Source organism: Telmatherina bonti, assembly GCF_933228915.1.
Source record: "Telmatherina bonti genome assembly, chromosome: 8".
In the NCBI taxonomy this organism is placed as follows: Eukaryota; Metazoa; Chordata; class Actinopteri; order Atheriniformes; family Telmatherinidae; genus Telmatherina; species Telmatherina bonti.
This window is the reverse complement of record NC_136626.1, coordinates 10,877,346-10,900,292: the sequence shown is the minus strand read 5'-3', so window position 1 is coordinate 10,900,292 and position 22,947 is coordinate 10,877,346. Positions and strand designations below refer to the sequence as shown.

General features: G+C 37.6%; 1 protein-coding gene across 4 annotated transcripts; it reads right to left on the bottom strand.

Annotated features, from left to right (window-relative positions):
* Positions 1-425: 425 nt before the first annotated feature.
* On the bottom strand, positions 426-11,761 carry fxr1 (FMR1 autosomal homolog 1). Of its 4 annotated transcripts, none has more exons than XM_079245051.1 (18): positions 11,691-11,761; positions 8,652-8,704; positions 8,438-8,531; positions 8,262-8,333; positions 7,934-8,082; positions 7,737-7,830; positions 7,440-7,556; positions 6,328-6,498; positions 5,982-6,060; positions 5,684-5,793; positions 5,440-5,535; positions 4,520-4,745; positions 4,288-4,381; positions 3,994-4,115; positions 3,658-3,867; positions 3,312-3,386; positions 2,549-2,631; positions 426-2,375 (listed from the first exon to the last, which is right to left on the bottom strand). In XM_079245051.1, exons 1-18 carry the CDS (start codon positions 11,739-11,741, stop codon positions 2,190-2,192), a joined length of 2,082 nt encoding a protein of 693 aa, XP_079101177.1. In that variant the 5' UTR covers positions 11,742-11,761; the 3' UTR covers positions 426-2,189. The 4 variants fall into 4 exon arrangements, with proteins under 4 accessions (XP_079101177.1, XP_079101178.1, XP_079101179.1 ...); XM_079245052.1 differs by having other exon boundaries at positions 5,440-5,532; XM_079245053.1 differs by having other exon boundaries at positions 5,440-5,526.
* Between the last annotated feature and the right edge of the window lie 11,186 nt (positions 11,762-22,947).

The following is a 22,947-nucleotide window of genomic DNA, read 5'->3' as shown; positions in this document are numbered from 1 at the left end:
TATTTACATTAAGGTAAAAGGTTTAGGTTTAGGTCTAGCCTTTTTTCAGTTTGGTTGCATACATTAACACTGATTTTTGGAGAAACTAGACAGATCATCATTTGAGGCAGGAAAATGGTGGATAAAGTGAGACAACTCAGGGTTCTCTGAGCCTGTTTCATAAACACATTAACATAAAATAGCAGAATGTTAATCGCTTTAATAACTGGTGCTGAACATTTGATTTAGCTCAGTGGGTCTGCTGTTTGGCTGCTATTGAGCACAAGGCCAAATCTGAGGAAAAGATTTTATTTGTTGAAGACCCATGAGTTTTCCCAGGCTGATTTAGACATCTACAGAAAAATGTTTGGCCTTCTTTTCTGTCCAACATTTTTAAAACTAAGATGTTCACAAGTGAAACTTTAAAATGAATCATGTCAAACAGCTTTAGGTTTTAGATCTAAATAGAAGATCAAGTTTATTTAAGAACCTATTTGCATACAAAACATATTGCACATCAACCAACCAGACAATCCTTTAAAAAAACAAACAAAAAAAAAAAAAAACCTTACTGTAGTTGTCCCAAGAAAAACATTTGGGATGTCAACTCCCAGTAGTCCAAATTGTCATTTGACTTTAAAGAGAACTTCTGGATATCACACGTTTTAGTGTCAAGAAAAAGAAAAAGCTTTTTTTTTTTTTTTTCTTTTTTAAATACTGTACACTTTCTAAAAAATAAATAACCCAAATAAATCTCCTTCCTTAAAGGAACAGTCATGACCAGTTTCCAGCCAGCCAGTGTGGAAGAACCAAAAGTTATCGCCAAGCTCTGGATTTCCAGAAACATCTCAACACAGACGGAACAGGAGTTCCACAATTATATGCATGTCAGAGTGGGCGAAAACTGTCCAAAAGATAAAGAAAAATGCTCTGAATTACTGCTGATTTAAATGGGTTTCGGTCAGTAAAACAAAAGGAAAGCCGTCCGGATTCCTTGTGGAAACTGATGAACTATTGGAAGTGTTAAACAATTTCCAGGAAACCCAGTACTGTAGTCTACATCTCTGTCCAGCTCTAAACAGTAACGAGTCAGTTTTCAGACTCAACAACGATGAGCTTTAACAGAAAAAAGGTTTTGTTTCAGTGCAAACAAAACAATCTTTTGTCTCGTTTCTTTTTTAGACAAGCTGTAATAACATCTCTTCAATGACAAAAGTGGTTGCATATTGAAAAAAAAAAAAAAAAAAAACAGGAAGCAGCTAATGTAAATTCTTTAACATACACGCACACACACATTTATTCATATATATATAAATATATATATGATGGAAATTGGATTTATTTCCACTTAACACTAAGAGCAGACACACTTTTAAAAATGATGGCTCTGAAATCCTGTAAGGGCGTTTTAACAGCTTGTCCTTACTTGCCCTCAGCTCCATAAGACAACATTTAGCATACTTAGACAATGTATCTAGTATTACTGGGGCAAGTGAGAGCAAACAAGTTACACAGAAATCAGTGGATTTCAGAGTGTGCAGACCCAGGATGCAACATGTTGAATCTAATCTGAAGGCACAACAGCTGTACATGTACATCAATCATACTTGAGTTTTCAACAAACCTACCTGCACCATGGTACTGCTCATGCAGATTATCTAATGTACAAACTAGCTTAAATGCACAAAATATCCTGAAAAAAGTTGTGAGAGCATCGTTCTGAGTCCACCTGATAAAAGACAGACCTTATTTTAAAACCCTGCTATGATATTTTTACTAAAAAAAGAAAGAAGTGTTGCATTCATACCACAGTATGGGTTTGAGTGGAATTCCTGTTTGCATTTTAGAAACGCTGTACTCAGTCCAACCTCTCCATGAGCTCTCAGTGAAGAGTGGACTAAAAACAAAACAGCTTATATACATGTCTGTGAGTGTGTGGGTTTGACTATCTTTGGCAAGTTCATACAGGAAGAACTACTGTTAAAAACAAACACTGTAGTAAAATGAATAGTAGTAAAGATAGATGTGTAAAGGTTCAGAACTAATGACATTGTGCAGCTAAGCAGGTTCCAGATATTTAAGTAGAAAAAAAAAAAAACAGTGCTTGCTTTTGTTTAAAATATTAATGTTTGAGGCCAGACATGAAAGTTGAATCAAATGCAACCAAAAAGGTTCAGATATTTGAAGCCATTTCCTCTGGTCATGTCTGACTAGGAGAGTCCATTAGCAACAGGTTGCGGGTTAGAGTCCCCCTTGTAGGAGACTTTGGCAGACCTCTCAGTGGAAGACCTGGAAGCATTAGTGTTATCCGTGTTGTCAGAAACACTGTTGTTCGAGCCATTGGTGGTGGCTGGAGCAGACTTTGGGCTGTGCTCGGTGAGGACGTCACCCATACCCTGATCATACAGAAGGGACAAATATTACTACATGAAGAAGACAACACGTTTCTTAGGTACACACATTGAGATTTTGAGAAATTTTAGTTTAAAATGTAACAAAATCCAGAATGAAAACTTCCTGAAGTACAACTACAAAACATTTTATTAAGATGAGATATTTCAGTACTAACCACTTCTTTGTTTTTAGTGGCGTCCTTGTTGTTCATCTGTCTACTCTGAGATTCAGCCCGGGATATGAAGTCAGCCACAGTCACTGCATAAATAAATTTATTAAAAAAAAAAAAAAGAAAAATTCTTTGGTTATATAAGGTGACAGATACATTCTGCTAACAGACTCCTTGTTATCTGTTTTGATGAATACAACAGAAAGATCTTCCAAATTTTCATAACTTCATTAGCATTTCAATGCATGCAAATGAGTAAAACACGTATAAAGCTGTCAATTTCAGTGTGAGGTAGTTTTACAACTGTCTACACAAACAGTGCAACAAACAAGGATGCTTGTCAGTTTCCAGACAGTTGAATCATTTGTACCGTAATATGTGGTTTAAATCATTTAAGGCTCAACAAATTAAATAAAAAAAAGATACAATCAAGTTTAATATTCTAGTTTATTAGATTATACTGCCACTTTTGGAACTACCAACCTGTAAATGCAAAGTGAAGTTCAGGTCGATCAACTTTGGGCAGGAAAATAAAAGATGTACTTTTATTTGATGCAGAAGTGCAGTTTACTTTATTAGAAAATGCTGTTTTCACAAGTCGCGCATTTCATCATTTAGTAAAATATTATCCTTGGCAGGCAAATTCCAAACAGGCAATGCTGGACCAGACAGATTTTTGTTTAGTTTTCCATTGCTGCACACACAAACTTAAGGCAATGTGCACAACTTTTCAGTTGCACCATTAAAGCACTGGCATTGCCATGGTTACCTGGCTGCCTCTCCTCAGGCAAGCGAATGCGGCGACGTCGGCTACGATTGCGACGCTGAGGTTTGGCTTCTGAGTCTTATCAAAGAGAGAACAGTAGGGCTCTTACATATACTTTGTCTTTTAACAGCTAATTTAATAGTTAAAATGGGGTAAGGTGCATTGCTGCACGTCTGACTGCTAAAAAATAAGAATGAATTGTTTAAATTGTGTTTCTTATTTTCTAATGTTTAATGTTTCTGTGAAGCACCCTGAATCCTCTTGTTATTGAGGTGTCGTGTACAAAATAAACTTGCCTCACGTTGTGTTTAAGTGACAAAAAGAGAATCTTCCCATATGACGTCCATACCTATTCCATTTTCGCTCATCGAGGCATTGTCAGATTCGCTCATTCCATCCATCAGCGTGGCATCCTCATCTGTTCTACGTCGCCGGGACCTTCGGCGGCGGTTTGCAGGCAAGTTGGACTCACTGGCATCTGTGTCAGCTGTCTGGTCTGTCTCTGTGTTGGTTTCCAGGGGTCCATAGGGATGATTGTTGTCATGGTCTCGGGATCCTGCTGGGGAAAAAAAAAAAAAGAAAGAAAAAAAAATCTAAATCAGCCACAGAAAAATGGTTATGACCTCATAAGAACTTTGACAGGAGAGATTTCTTCATCTTTACACATCCTTCAAGATGTTTTTACCAGAGGTGTTGTTGTAGCCTCCTCTTCCACCTCTGCCCCTTCCCCCAGGTCCTCCTCGGCCTCTGCCGGGCCCTGGCCTCCTGCGGCCATCTCTTTGTGGTCGAGGGCCTCTTTCCCTCTCCCTACAAGCCCAACAAAGAGAAAACAACCAATCAAGTAGAAGTACCAGCTTCTCAACATTAAACAAAGACTACAGACATTATGCATGTTGTAATGAAATTTCAACTACAATTTTCAACCTGAATATTTAACATCTCTGCAACACTTTGAGTTATAGAACAGAATGAAGCTCACCTGTCCTGGTCCTCTCCGGCCAAGGACCAATCGCTGAGCTCATCCTTGTGATCTAAGTCAGTCTCAGAAGCGTTGGACTGCTCAGAGTTGGTGCCTGAATTCAATCAAATACAAGAGAGAACAGATAAATAACTGTAAAATACCTGAGAAAGAATAAGTTTCTGTTACATTGTGATATAATTAAATGGCACATTCCTTCATCATCTGACAATGAATAACCTGATTACCATACCGTATCCAGTGCTGTAGCCATGACCTCTGCGTCCACGGCCTCGGCCGTTGTAGGAGCGACTACCATGCAAGGAGGACGAGGAGTTGTTGGCACTGTTGTCTGTATTGTATCCCCCACCTCTGTCGCCTCTGTCCCCCCTGTCCCGGTCAGCTGCACGGTGACCCTGCGTGAGCTGACGTAACTGTTCGTCAATCTGCATCCGCTCCAGACGAAGCTGCTCAACCTCCTTAGAGAAGGTAAACATAAAACAGTAGAACAGGAATAAAAACAATAGAAACAATAACCAAGAAGGTGAGTGATTCAAATCAATTTAGGTTCCAGAAATTCAGCTAAATGTGACATTTATTCTTAAGAACATCATTGCATATACATGTAAAGTCATCATGCACACAACTAAATCACATACAGTGGTTCTTGTTCTGTTCATTATGAATGATGCTAGGCTGCTTCTCTGTGTATAACAAATCTGCCTCAGCTCTTCCTCTAGATGCTGTCCCTCTGCAAGAAGCTCCATCAAATCCTACACACACAGTGCAAAACAAATGCACACAAACCACCGATGCAGCACAGAACATGCAAACAGCACAGGTCAAGCACATAAATACATATGCAGTCCAAATGTATACACAGCAAAGCAGCACAGTCTCTATAAGGATTATTAGTATCTAATATTAGTATCTAATATTAGTATGTATTCCTCATCAAGTATCTCAGCGCACATGTTCACAGCATTAAACCCGTTTGTAAGGCACTGTTCGCATGCAGCTAGCAAAGTGATGTCAGAGTTTATCTCTGCAGAAGTTAGAACAGAAGCATTAAAAGATCAGACAACTGACTCCAGCATTCATAATTCAGTGGAAGAAAGGAAGTGGTAAAAACTGACAAACATGCATCAAAGCAGGTACAGTTTGAGCCCTTACATTCAGGTAAGAGATGTGGTACTCCAATAAGACCTGAACGTTGCCAATGCTCTCCTTAGTGCCAACAAAGGTAAATGGGACCATTCCCTGTGTCAACAAAACACAAAAACACAACGCGCATGTTAGTATGGGACTGTTGGAACCAGCTAAGAGAAGCCTCTTCTGAATACAGCTTTTGACACGAGCAAGTGTTATGTGAACTGCTTTATGAGAAGCAGTGAGCACACTGCAGTAGCAAACTTACTTCCTGTCTGGGCTGCTTGTTGTCATTGTCTCCTTCTATCTTAACCCTCACCACGCCAGACTTGTCCACAATCTCCTGGATGACCTTCCCGTTCTTACCAATCACTTTGCCTAGAGATACAGAGCATGACATGCACATGAAAATGAAAGCTGAAAAAAATATTTCAAGTATGACACACTGTCATTTCCAAAGCAGCTTGGTGATATGTTGCAGATCTTTGTTCCGAAGAAGACTGGGGACTGACTGGCAACATATTGAAACTGTTTAAATGTTGTATGAAATGTTTTTCTTTGCATACCAACAAGGTTCCTTGGCACCTGGACAGAATCCTCAAGAAACTCCAAGTAGTTCCTGGCCTTCTTCACTGCCTCAGCTGTCTAAAGGCCAACAGAGTCAAAAACACTTAACACAATGATCCAGTGTATGCATTTCAATAGCTTAAACATATGCTTAGTTACACATACACTAAGACTGACTTCTGACTTAAATGGTAGAAAATTTAGTTTGTTTAAATAATATAATCAAAAATATTAATTAATCTGATTGGCCAAAACCTTCTTTAGCTTCGGACTTTGATTTTATTAATATAAAACTAATAAATTCCACTTTCTTGTTCATCAGGTGAGTTTCACACACAGAACTACCTCTCCATAAATCCTGAAAGTGCCCGTTTCCTCATCCAACTCAATGGCGGTGACACCTTGAACCTTCCTTGCTTGTTGTATGTTGCTGCCATGGCTGCCAATTGCCAAGCCCATCAGATCTGGTCTCACTGTGAACTCCTCCTGGAAGGAGGATACCAGCTGCCTGGAGGTCTACACAAACACAAGCATGCAGTTATAGGAAGTTTATCTGCTTAATAGACCTAGGCTGGAAATAAACTGATTAATCAATTATAATTTATTTCAATTTAGTTATTCCAATATCAACTCAAAACTCAGGTATCAATTGTTTTTAACTGATGCTCAGCAGCATCTTAGTCTTTATACACAACTGTGAGGTTGCCTGTTTTATTCTTATCAAAATCAGCTTTTGATTCTTCTCACTGTGATAACCCCAAATTCAGATTTTTAAAACAGCACTTGTAATAACTTTGTTTCTAGACATCAAATGATTTAAAAAAAAAAAAAAACAAAAAAAAAAAAAACTAAATGTATGGCTGGAAAACGATCAGAACCTTCAGGCCAAATTCAGAGTTTTTCATTCACCACGGGATTACACACACCTGGAGACTATTTAGCAGTTTATTCATTCATTCATTCATTCATTATCCTAACTGCTTAATCCAAGGAAGGTTTCGCAGGGAAGCTGGAGCCTCACTCACTCACTCCTATGGGCAATTTAGAATAACCAATCAACCCAACATGCGTGTCTTTGGATGGTGGGAGGAAGCTGGAGACCCAGAGAGAATCCACGCATACACGGGGAGAACATGCAAACTCCACACATAAAGAACGCTGTCCAAACCTCGCCTCAGCTGAGGATCAAACCAACAACCTTGCTGTGAGGCCACAGTGCTAACCACTATGCTACCGTGCAGCCCTAGCAGCTTATTACCTCTCACATTAGAAGTCAACGCTAAGACTGTGGAATCTGCCACGTTCAACACACACACAACATTTTGAAATTAACAGGAAGTCACCACACACATACCTACTCCAAGGTAAGGCTGATAATGAACCAGTAAATGCAGACAACAATATCTTGAATATGGCATTTCAGAAGTGCTTAACGATTTTACGTCTGACCAACTGACCTCCAGGTGTTTTGTGGCTTCTTGGTTACGTGACATTAGCATCAGCTTGGTTCTGAGGCTGCGCAGGTGCATGTCACTCAGCAAAGACACGCGCTTCACTGTTGACTCGTTGGTGGACTACACACACAAAAGCACAGAAATAATGATGCAAATGAACAGAGCAAGAAAGGAATTGGCAAATCATCCACTACAGAAACACACTGAACAGAACGTTCATTAAAATCACAAGGAAGCACAGAAGTCAGTATATGGTGGATATCTGAATACTGCCATGAGACTAGAGCCATCTATAGTTACCACGATCAAAAGTTGACTGGTCTCGGGGCAGTAAGAGATGTGACAGGCTCCCACAGCTTTCTTGAATTCCTTATGTGCATTTTCACTCTGGCACCTGTAAAACGAAGAAAATGTCTTACTTTCAGTTCCAAATGCGAACAAATGGATCATCCCTTTGCCCTTCTCTAATGCTGATATTCTAAGGACACTATACATACGCTTCTTGTAGATCCTGAGGAACAGAGACCGAGCACTTGTGGAAGGTGTTCTTGGTGATAGCCTTGTTGGTGTTGACTGGACGCAGACGCTCAAAGGTTACTATTTCATTGTAGGTGGCATCACAGGCTGCATACTCAATCACATAGAACTGGAAATATGAACATGCTATGTTAGCACAGAGAACTTCATTCATTTATTTTTACAGCAACTGAACAACTGTGAAGAGCAGAGCCCGCTCTTAAATAAAATGTTTTATGTTTTTCTATTGTTCCTGTGATATATAGTTCTGTATAATACAGAAACTTAATATATATTTACAATACTTACATCTCCCTTCATCATTCGGACTTTAGCTAACCACCAGCCACAAGGCTCCTGTTCATTGGCTCTGGAGAAGATCTGCAGAGGAGATTAAATGAGATGCATTGTGTGACACACAAAAAGAAAATGAAAGACAACAAGGAAACAACAAGGACAGAGATGGCAGCAACCATCCACCTCACCTCCACTTCCTCGCCCTCTCCAATCTCCTTCTTGGCATCAGCAGGTGGTGGAAATCTGACTTCACTGAAGGGCACCTGGCGTTCTGGCTGCCAACTAAAATAGAAGATGCTTGTTTCATACCGTGATATAAACCATGTAGTCTTGGATTTATTTAGGAATTTTGTACTTTGTTTTACAAAGAAACAAAAAAAACTTAGAGAAAAAGGGCCTTACTTGTTCTCAAAGGCAATAGTGAGAGAGTCATCGTGGATATCTTTGACAAAGCCCTGCAAGACAGACAAAGAGAAGACCAGGTGACTGACATAACGTGGCACCTCTGAAGAATTCCTGTGGAGTCCTTGAAGCCCAGTGGAGATGCCGATCTTGGAGGGGGTAGCTGTTTTGTTTATTTCTCACAGGTGCACACTCCAAACATAAGGTTTCACGCTAATTCAGAGCTTTGGCATTGGCAGTAGCTTGGCAGGATGTGCAGCAACCCATCATCCATCAATAAAAGCCAGAATGACCACTAATATCTAAACCTAGAATTAGAATAAATAAAAAATCAGGTAGGCTTAACAAAATAAAGAAAAATAAGCTATGGTCTTTCAACCTTTTCTGTTTATATTTTAAATAGTGTGCATTCAAGGAAAAGACTACTTAAAATAGCAGAGGCCCCTTTCTATGCCAACTCCTTGCTGTTTGTGCAGTGATTTGAAATGTGGGCAAATATAAACCCTTATTTAAATTATTTGGGAAAACCAGAAAGAAATAAGATTTTTTTTTTTACTTTCAATTAGTCATTAAAACAAATTACATCAATTTGTCTAATAAAAACATTAATCATATTTCCCAATATAACATCAAAGGATGATCCGTGCAAAGCAGGAACAATTAGTTACTGTTATGGTTATAAATTGTCACGTAATAAGCAAATAAGCAGGGCAATATGCTCCAGCTTCTCAAATGAATTCCCAGGTATCTGAACCAAACATGGTCCATCACAATGTAAAATAAATCAAAATCAAAATAGTATCTGATTGCTGTTATTGTATTTTTCAGTGAGGTGAACTTTTCACTGACTCATCCTTTCCCATTGCACCTGAGGCAGTTGTCTGACAGCTTAATTTGCCCAATTATGCAGCCGTTATTGCTGTGGATATCAGAAAACATTCACTGTTATAGGTTTACTAAATCTCATTTAGTTTAATTACCTGATAAATTAGACACCACACATTGATAACCCATGTTTTCTCTGAAAACATACTGATGTACAGACAACAATAACCATACATTCTGCATCTTTACAATGAAATATATAAGTTGTTCTTTATAACCCAGTGACATCTAAATATGGAAGCAGCCATCACATTTCCAAATAGTTTCCCAGTAAAACCACATTTGCAGGATAGTACTACATTGTAATGTTTGAATAAAGCAAATCTGTAAAACCTTTTTGGTACATAAAATACTTTTGTGATACAATTATTGATCATACTGGTTAAACTTTTCAGGTAAGGATCATCTAAAAGTAGCTGATAAAACTACATAAAATAAAAAAATAATAATAAAAGTAGTTTTCTAAAAAGAATTACAAAACCTGGTGATGGTGGGACAGAACTAAGCATTTATTTATTTTATTTTTCCACCAGGGAACAAGATCAGACAAATCATTCCTACTCTTTTCTTAAAAGAGAGGACAGTTGAAAAGATGCCCGTAAAAGACTTTTACACCTGCAAATCACATTAAACAGACACCAGGTAAAAATGACTATCTGCCATCATAAACCCACAATTTAATTAACTTTTATTTATTTGATCTACATCTTAATCTTCAGCTGCTGTCACTTTCATTTTTAAACACATACACAAAAGAATTCCAGCAGAATATGGATACTTATCCCGATAAATGACAATGCAAGTCTTAAATTCTGACTTCCATATCAAAAGAAAATTGGTAGAGAATTTACAGTGTCTAATCTTTATATAATCAAACCACAAATCATATCAGATAAGGACCTTGAGAACCAGAACTGATTTGATTTTATATTTGATTTGATGAAAACAGTGGCAAGACTCAGCCATAGTTACCTTACCTCCCATTACCCACACACAGGTTTGAATGCAGTCAACATAATATGAGCTGTTTGAATAATTATCCAGCAATTTTGAAACTGAAACCTACACAGGCTTAAGAGTTTGTCAATACTCCTTAAACAGCTGTTGCAAAAAGCAGGAACAGACCACAGAGCTTTCATTAAAGCCATGTGACAGTCTTGTGTGAAAGCTTGTGTCATAACACCACACTGAAGCCATGAAATCATACCTTCACTTCACTCAAGACTACAAGATGCAGCCTGCACACAGGAATGCAGTCACGAAAACAGGGCTGAAAAGATTGTGATAAACTGTGACCAAAGTGTGGAATGCCGCAGGAATTTTAATCTGAATAGTAATAACAATAATAATTGGAATAATCCAAGAAAAACAGGCGAGACAGTTATAAGACTGAGAAAAAGAAGAAACAGCAGCTAGAAGTGGCGACATGAAGGGGTAAGGGGAGCTAAACAGATGGAAACTGAAAGAGTTTCGGGTTGAAGGTCTATAAATAGTTTCTAAGTCTACGGTATCAGAAAGTCCACTGGCATAGCTTGACAGGACTGACAAGGAACAGCTGCCTCACATAAGCACATGGTAAAGATAGCTTGGCCATGATGATATATCAAATAATAGACAGTCGCGGAGGCTTGCAGGAGTTAACGAGGCATCATGCTCTCTGAAAACTACAAACCTACAACGCCATTACCAGCTTATTTTGCTATTAAAAAACCTATGATAGCAATTAAACAATGTAAATATCCAAATAAACACTGCTCCAACAGCTTTGAGCACATTTCTTTAAGTAAACAATCTGATAAACTAGCAACTAGCTTACTACAACTAGCTCACGAAGGCTAAAGATAATGTCAAATCTAAACAACAAAACGTTTTATTTGTTTTATAATTCGACTAACTGCAGACAGGAATATGTTGTTTTGCCTTTTGGTTGTAATAAAAGTCAAGAAAAAGTAACATTGACCAAAGACTCGTTAGCCACGTTAGCTTAGCATGCTAATTTAGGCTAGCATAGCTATTACAAGCTAATAACAAAACGTTAGCTCGATTCAGAGCTAGCCGGAACATGTAGCCATGGTCCAATCGGTTTCAGCTAAAATAATGTACTCTTTTAAATCAGTATAATTGGCTAAATTGTGTTGATAAGCTGCTATTTACCTTATAATAAGCGCCGTTGGAGCCACGGACCTCCACCGCCAGTTCTTCCATATTGGACACGCAAAGGATGCCGGGACGACAGGTGTTTCTTGAAGCATCGTGGGGGGGGTGCATGAAGACTGGGTATTTAGCTTTTTACAGTGGATTGTGTTCACTTTTAACTCATACCTGTATTGTTACTGACTTCAGTGTAATCATGAACGTCGCTATAAAGTGAAATACTTTTCTTTAACAAGATTTTTTTATTATTATTATTATTTTTTACTTATGAGGTTGTTAATAATGGAAACTGTCTTCAGATACCCTGTCACTGAAAAATATGCACTCAAAATGAGTTTCAAGCTAAACGTGGACAGCAAATACACAATGGGGAGAGCCTGTGTGACTTGCACAAGAACACCAAAGCAATAAATACCCACAGCCAAAGTTATGTTGGGTATATTTCCATATTTGATTAATATAAATATATGTTGCTCCATTTTCTATGAAGACTCGGTAGTTATCTTTTTTCAGTTGTTTGTGTTAATTTTTAACTTGTACCTCTATAGTTACTGACTTGAGTGTAATGAACGTCACTATAAAGTGAAATATTTTTCTTTAACAAGATTTTTTCTTTATCAGTACCTCTCCAAGCTGTTAAAAGCTGATTAATCTTCCTTATTTTTAGTTCTGAAACAGGCACCGATGTACTTTTTTTGTTTTGGTTTTTTTTATTTTTTTTTTTCACCTATGAGGTTGTTAAATAGCGAATAGCAAATGGTAAAGAAAATAGACAATGGGGAGAGCCTGGGTGACTTTCACAAGAACACCAAAGCAATAAATACCCACAGCCAAAGCTTATGTTGGGTAAATTTCCATATTTGATGTATAAATATATGTTGCTCCATGTTCTTAATCAAGCAACGTTCTTAATTCAGGGATATTACATGGATGGTTGGCTCTGTATGTATTTTATAGATACTTTAACTAGAGTTGAATAATTTTTAACCTATACCTTATAAATTCAGCTTAAATTAGTAGTTTGGTCCCATAGTGAATGGTATAAAGCTTTTAAATATCTCTTAAACATTATACCATGTGATGAATATTTTTTTAAAGGGCCACTTTTGACATTGTAAACAAACAAATAATAATATATGAGCTTTGAAAATGTTCTGGTTGCTCAAGTTTTTTTTTTTTTTTTTTGGTGATGTTGTTTTATACCAAGTGTTAATTTGATCCCTTGATCCATTTCCAGACCTTGTATTAAAACTGTAAATGCTAGTCAGTTCAAAGCCATACTCTATAGTACATGTTTTTCTGACAGTGAAACATTTCTGTCCTGAGGTTATCCTTATAGAATGAAAATTGTAATGTGTGGTAACTAAAGTATGTGTGTTCATGAAAACAGTGACCATTTGAAGTAGACAGCTGGGCAATAAATGATTTATTCTGACTCTAAACAAATAAGAGCCATCATCAAATGTAGAATTTATGTTTCCTACAACTGCTTATTGTAAGAGTTCATTTTGATTGATCACTATCAATTGGCTGATATATGTGACTAAAACAAGGTTGCTTTGTTCCTCAATAAAAAAAAAAAAAAGAAAGAAAAGTCATGTTAAGTTATTTTTTATGCTGTTTGCAAAACACAAATAAAGGATCTGATTGTTTTTGATACTGGAGAATGGCTCCAAGTTCTATGTCTTGCTTCCTACCATTTTCAGTGCAGGTTCCAGCTTTAACAGATCCTCACACATTCTGGATGGAGAACACAAGGTAGTGTTGTTTCACTGTTAAAATGGAAAGCATGCTTTAAAAAAATTCAACACTTGTAAAATATTTCACTTTTAAATCTCTAAGGAACAGAAGCACCTTTACATCTAGCGTAAGTGATGGTTCTCCCAAATGAAGTGTTCTTATATCCAACAAAACGTAATACCAAATTTACTGATTAAAACATCCTCTGAAATTTTGATATTTCTTTAAATCATTCCGATAAATTCTCAAGCTTTTGTTCAGGGTTATCTGGAAAAATGTTACAACAGCTAAATGTAAATTCTTCAATTTTAGCAGCCAGTCAAACAGAGAGCAGATGCAGGCTCATCTTTTGGAAACAGCCACTGTGACACCTAGTGGCCAACAGATTTCTCCTGCACAGCAGTTCTGACTCCTCCATCAGCCTCCATCAGAGATAAACCACAATTACAACATTTTTAAAATCAACCTCAACAGGATCAGTGCAAAGTCAAGCCAAACACAGGTCTGAAAAACCTATACGTAAATGATCACAACCTGAACATGTTTCCCCACTTTTTATAGCAGAATGAAAAAACTGATGTATGCAAAGTAGGAAAAATATTCCAACTTTTGCTTAGAGATAAAACAAAATTGACCATAACAATCAGTACAGCTTAACCTGAATTCATCTTCAACAAAATAATGCTTAATGGTATAATTACAAAATGAATTTAAACAAATACATTTGTAATTTGAAATATCCAGATTCAATTGAAAGCAACAGCTGCAACAATAATGACGTTGCATAACTGCACTTGAATTTCCAGAAAGGTTTATACATAAATAGTTTAACTATTTAGTTTTCTTAGATTTACACATAATTTAATCGTAACAGAATTAAGACAAACATGCATATTATTTCATTACGAGCTGAACCTTATAATTCCAAATCACCTCTTAAAATGTAGTTAGAGAGGCAGCAAGACAAAAGAAACATTTGGTGGATCTTATATGATTCTGAAATTGAATTCTGCTTCACTAAAGCAAATCACATAAACAGGAAAACAAGCAAAGAAACACGGTTTTGCACTGTGCAAATACAATAAAACATTTTAATATAAAATGCAACACAATGAAAATGCAACATCGAGACAAAACCCTTTTGATAAGTCAGTTCCTTACTATAATTTAATGGTGTTACTCAAAATAGCATGTTTGTGTTTATTTTTGCCAGATTTGTTGCAGCAGTCATGACTTATTAAGCTCTGGAGTAAAATAAACAGCTGTGCAAAAGAAAAAGTTGTTACACAGCAAATAAACAAATGAATATGTAAAAAAAAAAGATGTATTTTAAAGGCACGCATTGAAGACGCTTCTGTGTGATCTGACATTGTGATGAGGCAGAGGTGAAGCTCCCGTTGTGTTTGCGCTGCGAGTTATTCAGCGTGTCTGTATGTGTGTGTGTCTGCAGCTCTGTGCTGAAAATATTCTGCTTGGTCTGAAGACATTACCACAGACCCTCACAGTCTGCCTGATAGTCTGTGCCCACGTTCTGATTTAAACCAGTTTACCAATTCCATTATGCTAAGCCCGAACACTGGTTGGGAAATGATGAACGATTATGTGAAACACATAATCTCCCTGCTGCACCATCATTGCAATATGACAGCCAAATTTCATTCATCCTATCCAATTTCTTCCTTATTTAAGGAAAGAAAATTACTGGTCCCAGTAATCAGATATGTAGCGAGGCTGTGTGCAGGAGTTAAGCCCACTCCCATTAGGCTTTCTGCTTTGCTCTGGCTGTACTCAAACACATGCGCGCACACACACCAAAGACAGATACACATGTTCCACATGTCTGACCCTCCTCAGTTCTCACATCCCCTTTCACCCATTTCAAGGACTATTATTTAGCCTTGATATACTCTCTACAACATCATCCGTTAGCGATGCCAGTTTGAAACACAGTGTCCCTGAAGTGGTTTAGAGAGCTGCAGGCAGGGAGTTCTCTCTCTCTTTCACACACACACACACACACACACACACACACACACACACACACACACACACACACACACACACACTTCAAACTCTCCACTTCTTTAAAAAAAATCCTGCACAAATGTTCTTTTTCCAAACAAAACATCATTTTGGAAATTAGGTTGAATTAGATAAGAATGCAATTTTATCCTCTTGCCTGTGATTATCCTTTGACAAAAATCAAAAGTAATGGTTAGAAATTATTTGGCACAATATTCAATTCCCCCTTTGTGTTTCTCTTTCTGTATCTGCGGAGCTAAATCACCAGCGAGTTTTCATTTTAAACACCATGTAATTTATTGCTAATACACTCTGGATATAACAGACCCTTACAAAGCTCTAGTGCCACAAACAGGAAGAGTAGTATTGAGAATATGACTGTTTGTTCTCCTCCACACATGTCCAATTTCTCTCTCCAATCGGGATTGCATTATAGGTGTAATTGAAAATTAGTAGTACATCTTTTTTTTTTTTTTTTTAAAGGGGTAATTTATCAAGACTCATTGTTCCTGCGTGACACCTCCAGGGCCTGTTTCTAACAAGGAGCCCGGAGCACCGAGGGGCTTTCTGCCTGCCCGGGCCCTGCAGTGCTCTCTCTGCTTTGTCACTAATTGTGGCCTCCTCTCCACTGAATTGTGATTCGCCTAAAAGAGTTTGTTGGCTCGATGCAATGAAGCTGCCGCTGACGCTCTCACCATTATCAAAGATACTCTTGATCTTTTCAAAAGCAGGAAATAGATTTTTTTCTTTTTTTTTTTTTTCCCCAAGCCTCTGTTCAATCACATTGGAGAGGGAGTGGGGGAGGGAGTGGGGGGGTGTTGCGGGGAAAAAAAGTAATTTGCAATGCGTCCATTAGTTCTTCATTAAAGCAAGATTAAATTGCACCGCAAATCACATCTGCCTTTTCCAGAGTAAAGGGTGACAGTTTTAGGGCCAAAACTAATTACTAGTGCCAATGAATGAGAGAGGAAAACAGGGCTGTTTTTACATGAGATAGTGTGGCCTGTCATTATATTCAGACTAATTCCACTCTGCCTGCTCTCTTAATGAGACCAGAACGTCCTCACATCTCTCTCCTTCTCTTTCTCTGTATCTGTACGCACTCTAAATGTAAAATTTCGATAGCACTTGGAGTTTGCATTAATTAATTTTTCTGCGAGACCTGCTACAAGTGCCAAATCTGTGATGTTCTGAATTATCATTTGGAGAGAAAGAAAAGAGACAGAATGGAAGAGAGGCAGACAGACAGTGAGGAGCAATGAGAAAGACAGACAGATGCTGAAGAAGTAAATGAAAATCAAAATGAGATGAATCCTAACTTCATATCGGCCCCAGCTCGTCTTCATAGTCTTATTTTTTCTGCTGTGGGCTCAAACTTGGCTTGATGCTTTGAATGGAAGTGGAAAGTTTGTGAAAAACAGGGAATATTGCTCAAACAATGCGGAAAAAAGTGCATCTACAGATATATTTACTCTATACAGCAGAGGTTTTTTTTAAGTGGGAGGTGTGCCTTCCTGGAAGGGGGAAGCGAGGCTGGTGGTACAGTAGCTTATAGAAGTGATGCTGGTTTTCTTCCACACAAAGTCACTGACTATTAAATGCTTTGAGAAAAATCTTTTGTTTTGTATCTGTCATCTGAATTCACAAGAAGTGGAAATATCAGTTTCTTGGCTTGGGGGATGAGAGTCTGAGGGTGTCACTTGTTTCAGGGACCACTCTGAGCAGTTTGATCTGAAATGGGCCAGACCAGTAACATAACAGCCCAATAACTAATGACAAAAACTCCAAATAACTCTCTTTGTTTGAGTGCAAAAAAGTACAAAGCAATACATCCTCTACATTTAAACTTCATTGCCAGGAGTTTCACATTTAATGGTTAATCCCCTTAGAAAACAAACTATGGACAACTTAAGAAGCTTAAATGTAGTTTTAACAATATTTTCCTGTAGTATATAGTTCACATGCCCATTACAGTTTATAAACCACACAAAGCATTTAATCATCTGCCAGAGAAAACTACAGTATTCATCTGTTTAAATGTGCATACTTGTGTATTTACACTCTATGTGGGAATAAATTGCAGCTAATGTTTTCTACTATATTTTTAGTTTAACATTTACTAAATTAACCCTGTGGGGCAGAGTGGACTCTCAGGCCAGATTCGGCCGATGGACCATGCATGTAACACCCTTTGTCTATGAGATTAAATAGCCTTCACACTTGAAATTCTTTTAATTAATTATGTTGTCTTGTCTATCAGAGGAAATGGCCACTTTGAGTCCTGTTCGGTAACAGTTCTTGGTCCGTTGCAGTACTGATTATGACTATATTGTAATAATAAACACACTCCGAACATTTAAAGCTTTGTGTTGCTCTGATAAACTTGATATACAATGGATTTAACACTTTCACGAAGCTATTTTATTCTTCTGATCATTCACATCTGTGGATTATTTAATCAATCTGAGCTAATGTTCTTTTCACATCCTTCTAATTAGTTTCATGCCAAATTCCTTGATCCAAATGTCATTACATGAGCCGAAATACTAAGAGTTAGGTTTCATCTTGGTGAACTGGACCAAACATTTTTTCAACAGAATATTATTAACTTACTATTCCAGAGATTAAAAAAATCTTTTATTTAAGTAGCTATAATAAATATATAGCTAAACATTAGATGTAAAGGTTCCAAATTAAGAGTTATTTCACCAAAAACCTAGAAGGATCACCAGCACTTATAGATCAAATATATAAAAACACCCAGCATGAATTTAGACTCCATTATTGAGTATTTTTGAAGTCCCCCATGGCTCCCATTGTCTCCCTGCTGTGCACGTGTGGCCGTCCACTGCTTCACACAAGTGTAAACGTTCACTGTGTTCAGGTAAAAGAAAGCACCACTGGGTCTGAACATACTTTTTGTTTTGCTTGTATCACATTTTGAATGCAAACATTTATTCTTCATAGTAATAAGGTATATTTTGCATTGTTAAGGAACCATTTGCTGCTTTCAGGCCACAAATATGAAAAATAATCAGCTGTAAACATCCTGCAGCTGTGTACATTAAGACAGCTGTTCAAATCTGAACCATTTTTTTAAATTTGATTTGATAAAACACATCTATGCTATATTATCACTGACTTTGCATCCTTTAATGAAACATTCTTTATTTCTTCATTGCAAGCTTGTTCTCTTAAACTGACTGTAATACTATGTATAGCTGGTTTCCCCCCTCATGCTCCTCTTTGCATCGACAGACTCCCGTCTTCCCGTCTTGGAGGTTGAGTGTGGTTAGATTAGTCTAAGAGCTGAGCACAGTCAAGTCTCACAAACAGGATTTCGCATGTTGTCTCATAGTTGCAGCTCTGCCTGGGATCACATGGTACTGATGAGCCCAGGGGCATAACATGCTTATGGCAGATACACTGCGATTTACAGAGACAGGAGAAGTGCAGAGTACAACAACTTAACATGTGTGCATTTGTTAACATTGCACAAAGTTGAGATGTTGGCATCTTTAAATGAGTCAACAATGTTGTGAGGCTTTACCCCTGCGCTCTGTATAAATCTCTTAATGCACCTTACAGGCTTTTCAGAGCTGCCAGCTGATTAGCCGTCTCAAGACGATTTTTGCCATCCTTAAATTTTTTTTTTTTTTACATACGATGCATTTTCCCCTCGTAAGGCATCAAACCTCCTTTCCTTGCAGAAAAATATATGCACTAGCACTAATTTTTTTTTAAGCAGAGGAATCACCCCTCTGGTTTCTGCTGAAGTGAGATTTGGCTGCAGAGACCGCGCTGGTTCCAGAAATTCAAACCTCATACCATTGCAGGCTGGGCTTATCCTAAGCTTGTTAGTATGTGTGATGCAGGGACCGATAGGGACCTCTACATTACCATAACGCTGCTGAATTAACTATGATCTTCCACTGTAGCCGGAGAAAAACTGGCCCACAGAAGTTTTGCAATATGCTGTGCAGGATATTACGATAACATGTAATAATAAATGTTTATAATCTACTTAGAGGCAGACCAGGGTTCAAATATGTTTCTATATTAGGCTTAATAATGCTCCCACAGATTTTCTGCCCCACCATTAGGATGGCTGCGTGAAATATGCAGACTAGACCTGGAATGGGAAAATAAAAGGTTTCAGGCTGGTGATTAATTAAAATGGAGATTGTGTGATGGTTTATCACACAACAGAGAGAAAAGCTGCTGATCTTTGCTGTACAAAACACAACTGAGACACTGGAGCCATGTTTTCTGTATTTCAATAGAAACTAACAGGTTATGATGAATTTTCTACAACTGTGACCTATATAACTTAAATAGCTGCTTTCTTCTGACTGACTTTGTTTTGTAATGTTGATTTTATTTGTTTTAGACATAAATAATAGTAAGTAAAGAATAAGTAAAGAAGAAGTAAAGAACAGAATAAATGCAGAAGAATTCTAAAAAAAATATTTCTAAGGGTTTCTGCTTAACTTCTGTCACTTTTACAGAAAATCTAAATGTAACAATAAAATGTATCTATGCATTGTTTTGTCCCGCCATCATCATAGTTCTTCTGCTTGTTCCAGCTGCTCTGTTTGTTGCTTAAATTTAATCTGACTTCCTGTAGGTCAAAGAACTGGTTTTGTAAATCCTGCTGTTCGGTTAGAAAGCACTGAATGGTTTCAGAACAAAATCCATGGAGGGTCTTCTGGTTTGTTCTGAACCAACCTGATCCCTCAGGTCATAGGGGTCAGGTCTACTTTCTGTTCCCAGATTCAGAACCAAACACAGAGAGGCAGCATGTGGAAAAACCTCCTGAAAAACTGCAAGTCTGCTGAAACTCTGCTGCTTTAAATCAAGGTTGAAAACATTTCTTTCTGCTGCCTTTCATCAGAACTGTTAATTCCTCCCACTGTAACTTTTATTTCATGCATTTATTGACTCCACTTTAGCTTTTTCTCTTTTTTTTATTTATTTTATTTATTTATTTATTTTTAAAATTGGTCTTTTCAGCACCCTGATCTGATGCTTTTAATGTTTTATGTAAACCACTTTGAATAGTCTTGTAAATGACAAGTGCTACACATTGCTTTTTTTTTCTAGAATTCTTGACTTGTTTGACATTTCTTGGAAAGTGGGACCACCTGAGAAACTTCAAGTTCAGTGGGTTTGAAAAATTTGGGGTAGCATAACAGTTTTATTCCTAATGAGCTGCATTTGTGAAGCTTAAAGGAAAATAATGCAACACTTCATTTAAAGTTTTCCTCTGACTCACATTCAACACTCTCATTGTTTCCAAAAAATATACTTATTTATGTAAACCCCTAATAGAATTAATTAAAAAAAAAAAAAAAAAAAAAAAAAAAAAAAGGATTTGAGAAATATTTGGCTATCTTTTGTGATGAACTGCCAACCTGTCCAGGGTCTACCGTGCTTCTCGCCTGTTAGTTACTGGAATGGGCTCCAGCTTTCCTGCGACCCTGAGCTGGACTAAGCAGTTTGGAAAGTAAACAAATGAATGAAGTTGCTACCTTCTATTTCCGACTTCATATTCACTGCACAGATGTGTGTTCTCATCAAACTATGTGGAACAAAAAGCATATTAATAGGTTTTTTTTTTCAAAATGTCTCACTTTTCATGTTCATATAAGCAGAGAGTAAAACAGCTGAAACTTAAAGTTCTCTTCTGACCTGCACCATTTAACTGGCGGCTCAGTGAATGTCTGCGTGGAAAATACCATAAGGCCTGTACACATCTGAGACGTATTAGATGATGCATTCCTACAGTATCCTTATTATGCTGCTCGTCGTATTTATGATAAACAGTAATTTGGTGTCATGGAGGACTGTAAGGACTGAATGGGACTTGTCTGTCTATCAGCCTCTCTGCCATTCGAACCATTTCTCTCCTGGGTTAAGACTCTCCTCTCTCCCCCTCTCTTTCTCTGTGTTGACACATATACATATCACACACCAGGATTAGTATGACGGTGACTGTAACAAACCTCTCTTTTGGAGAAAAAAAAAAAAAAAGAAAGAAAGAAAGAAAGAAAAAAGGAGTTGGGGGGGGGTGTTGCAGGGAGGGTGCACCCTATTCTATAGTGGAGGTGCCCAGCCAGAAAATAGCATACTTAGACAACAATGGCGTGGTAAGTACCTTAGCAAAGGATCAGCGCTGGCAGAGTGAAACACATTACAAAACAATGACTGACTGCCTGCCTGCTTGGCTGCTTGGCTGGCTGTCAGGAGCCGTGGAGCTGCCATGAGCTGCCATGCTGTTATTTGTCAGGGGAGAGAAAAGGAGACAGAAACACACATCATCATCTCGCTCTTCATCGCCATAAACACTGGTGTGAATGACTGGTCACAGAGAGTTTAATCCGGTCTGCACACGCATCTCCCATGATCCCCCCCCCCTCCACAAAATGCAGCCCGTGATGTTTTTCTACATGACAATGACATGGACACGAAGGTGACAGAAGGAGATATTAAGTTAGATGTGGTTTGATCTACAGCTTCATATTAGACTTATCTTTGATGGTCTAAAAGAGAAAGGTCAAATAAAGGAGAAGAAAAGCTGAAAATATTAGAAATTACTCGCATCAAGCTAACGAATCTGAAAGACTCTAAAAGTAATTATAAAAATCTCAGGTTGCAATTATTTGTCAACGCATTTAAGATGTTTTACATCATCCTGATGACAAATCTGAAGATGTCCAAGATTGTACAATGGAACATGAAACTTCTCCATATTTTATAGCACAAATGATCAATTAGCTTTGATCACTGAACATTTCAATCCTTAAAATGCATCTAAAACTAAATTGTATGTAATCTGAATATGTAGTATTTTGGTGATCAAAATTATCGGTTTAAAATGACTTAAACACAAAATATGCAGAACTATAAAAAGATTAATATTGCAAAACAAATTAAAAAGCACAATCCTAATTTTAAATAAATGACAAATAGTCCTGCTGCTGAGTTATGCAAAAATAACAGAGAATATCCAGCAATTATTAAACCTCCATATCATGCATTCAAAATTACACATTTACATTCCAATATTTTGATAGCATCTAAATCAGGAAGTCAAATATATTCCAGTTTTATTATTGGGCCAATAATGAGTCGAGATTGTTTAATGCCAGTTAAAAGAGGAAGAGAGCTTCTGTAAGAAGAAGAGGGGGGGAGGGGGCGTTACTAATGATATAAGAGCGAATGTTAGAGCATCTCCTAGAAATCTGGCAGAAATCCTAATGTCGCTCCTGTCCCTCTTTTAATGCAAACCAAATGAGCCTGCACTGTAATAAGGAGCTTCCCAGAATTAGTTTCCGTTTGCAGAAAATTGCGAGAAAAAAAAACCCCTAGTACCTTTATCTATGAATTTCACTCCAGCATAAGCAAAAAAATAAAAAAGGAAAAAAGAAAAGAAAAAGGGAGAGACCCTCCTCTGACATTATTTGGATGACATGCCATCAGTAGCAGCAGCAAG

What these genes read in the sequence shown, in the direction of transcription:
- fxr1 (XM_079245051.1), bottom strand. Translation starts at nt 11,741, where the DNA reads ATGGAAGAACTGGCGGTGGAGGTCCGTGGCTCCAACGGCGCTTATTAT. An exon ending in CCAACGGCGCTTATTATAAG is followed by an intron (nt 8,705 to 11,690) that starts GTAAATAGCAGC and finishes TCTGTCTTGCAG; the next exon opens with GGCTTTGTCAAAGATATCCA. An exon ending in GATGAGCGAAAATGGAATAG is followed by an intron (nt 3,387 to 3,657) that starts GTATGGACGTCA and finishes CTCTTTGATAAG; the next exon opens with ACTCAGAAGCCAAACCTCAG.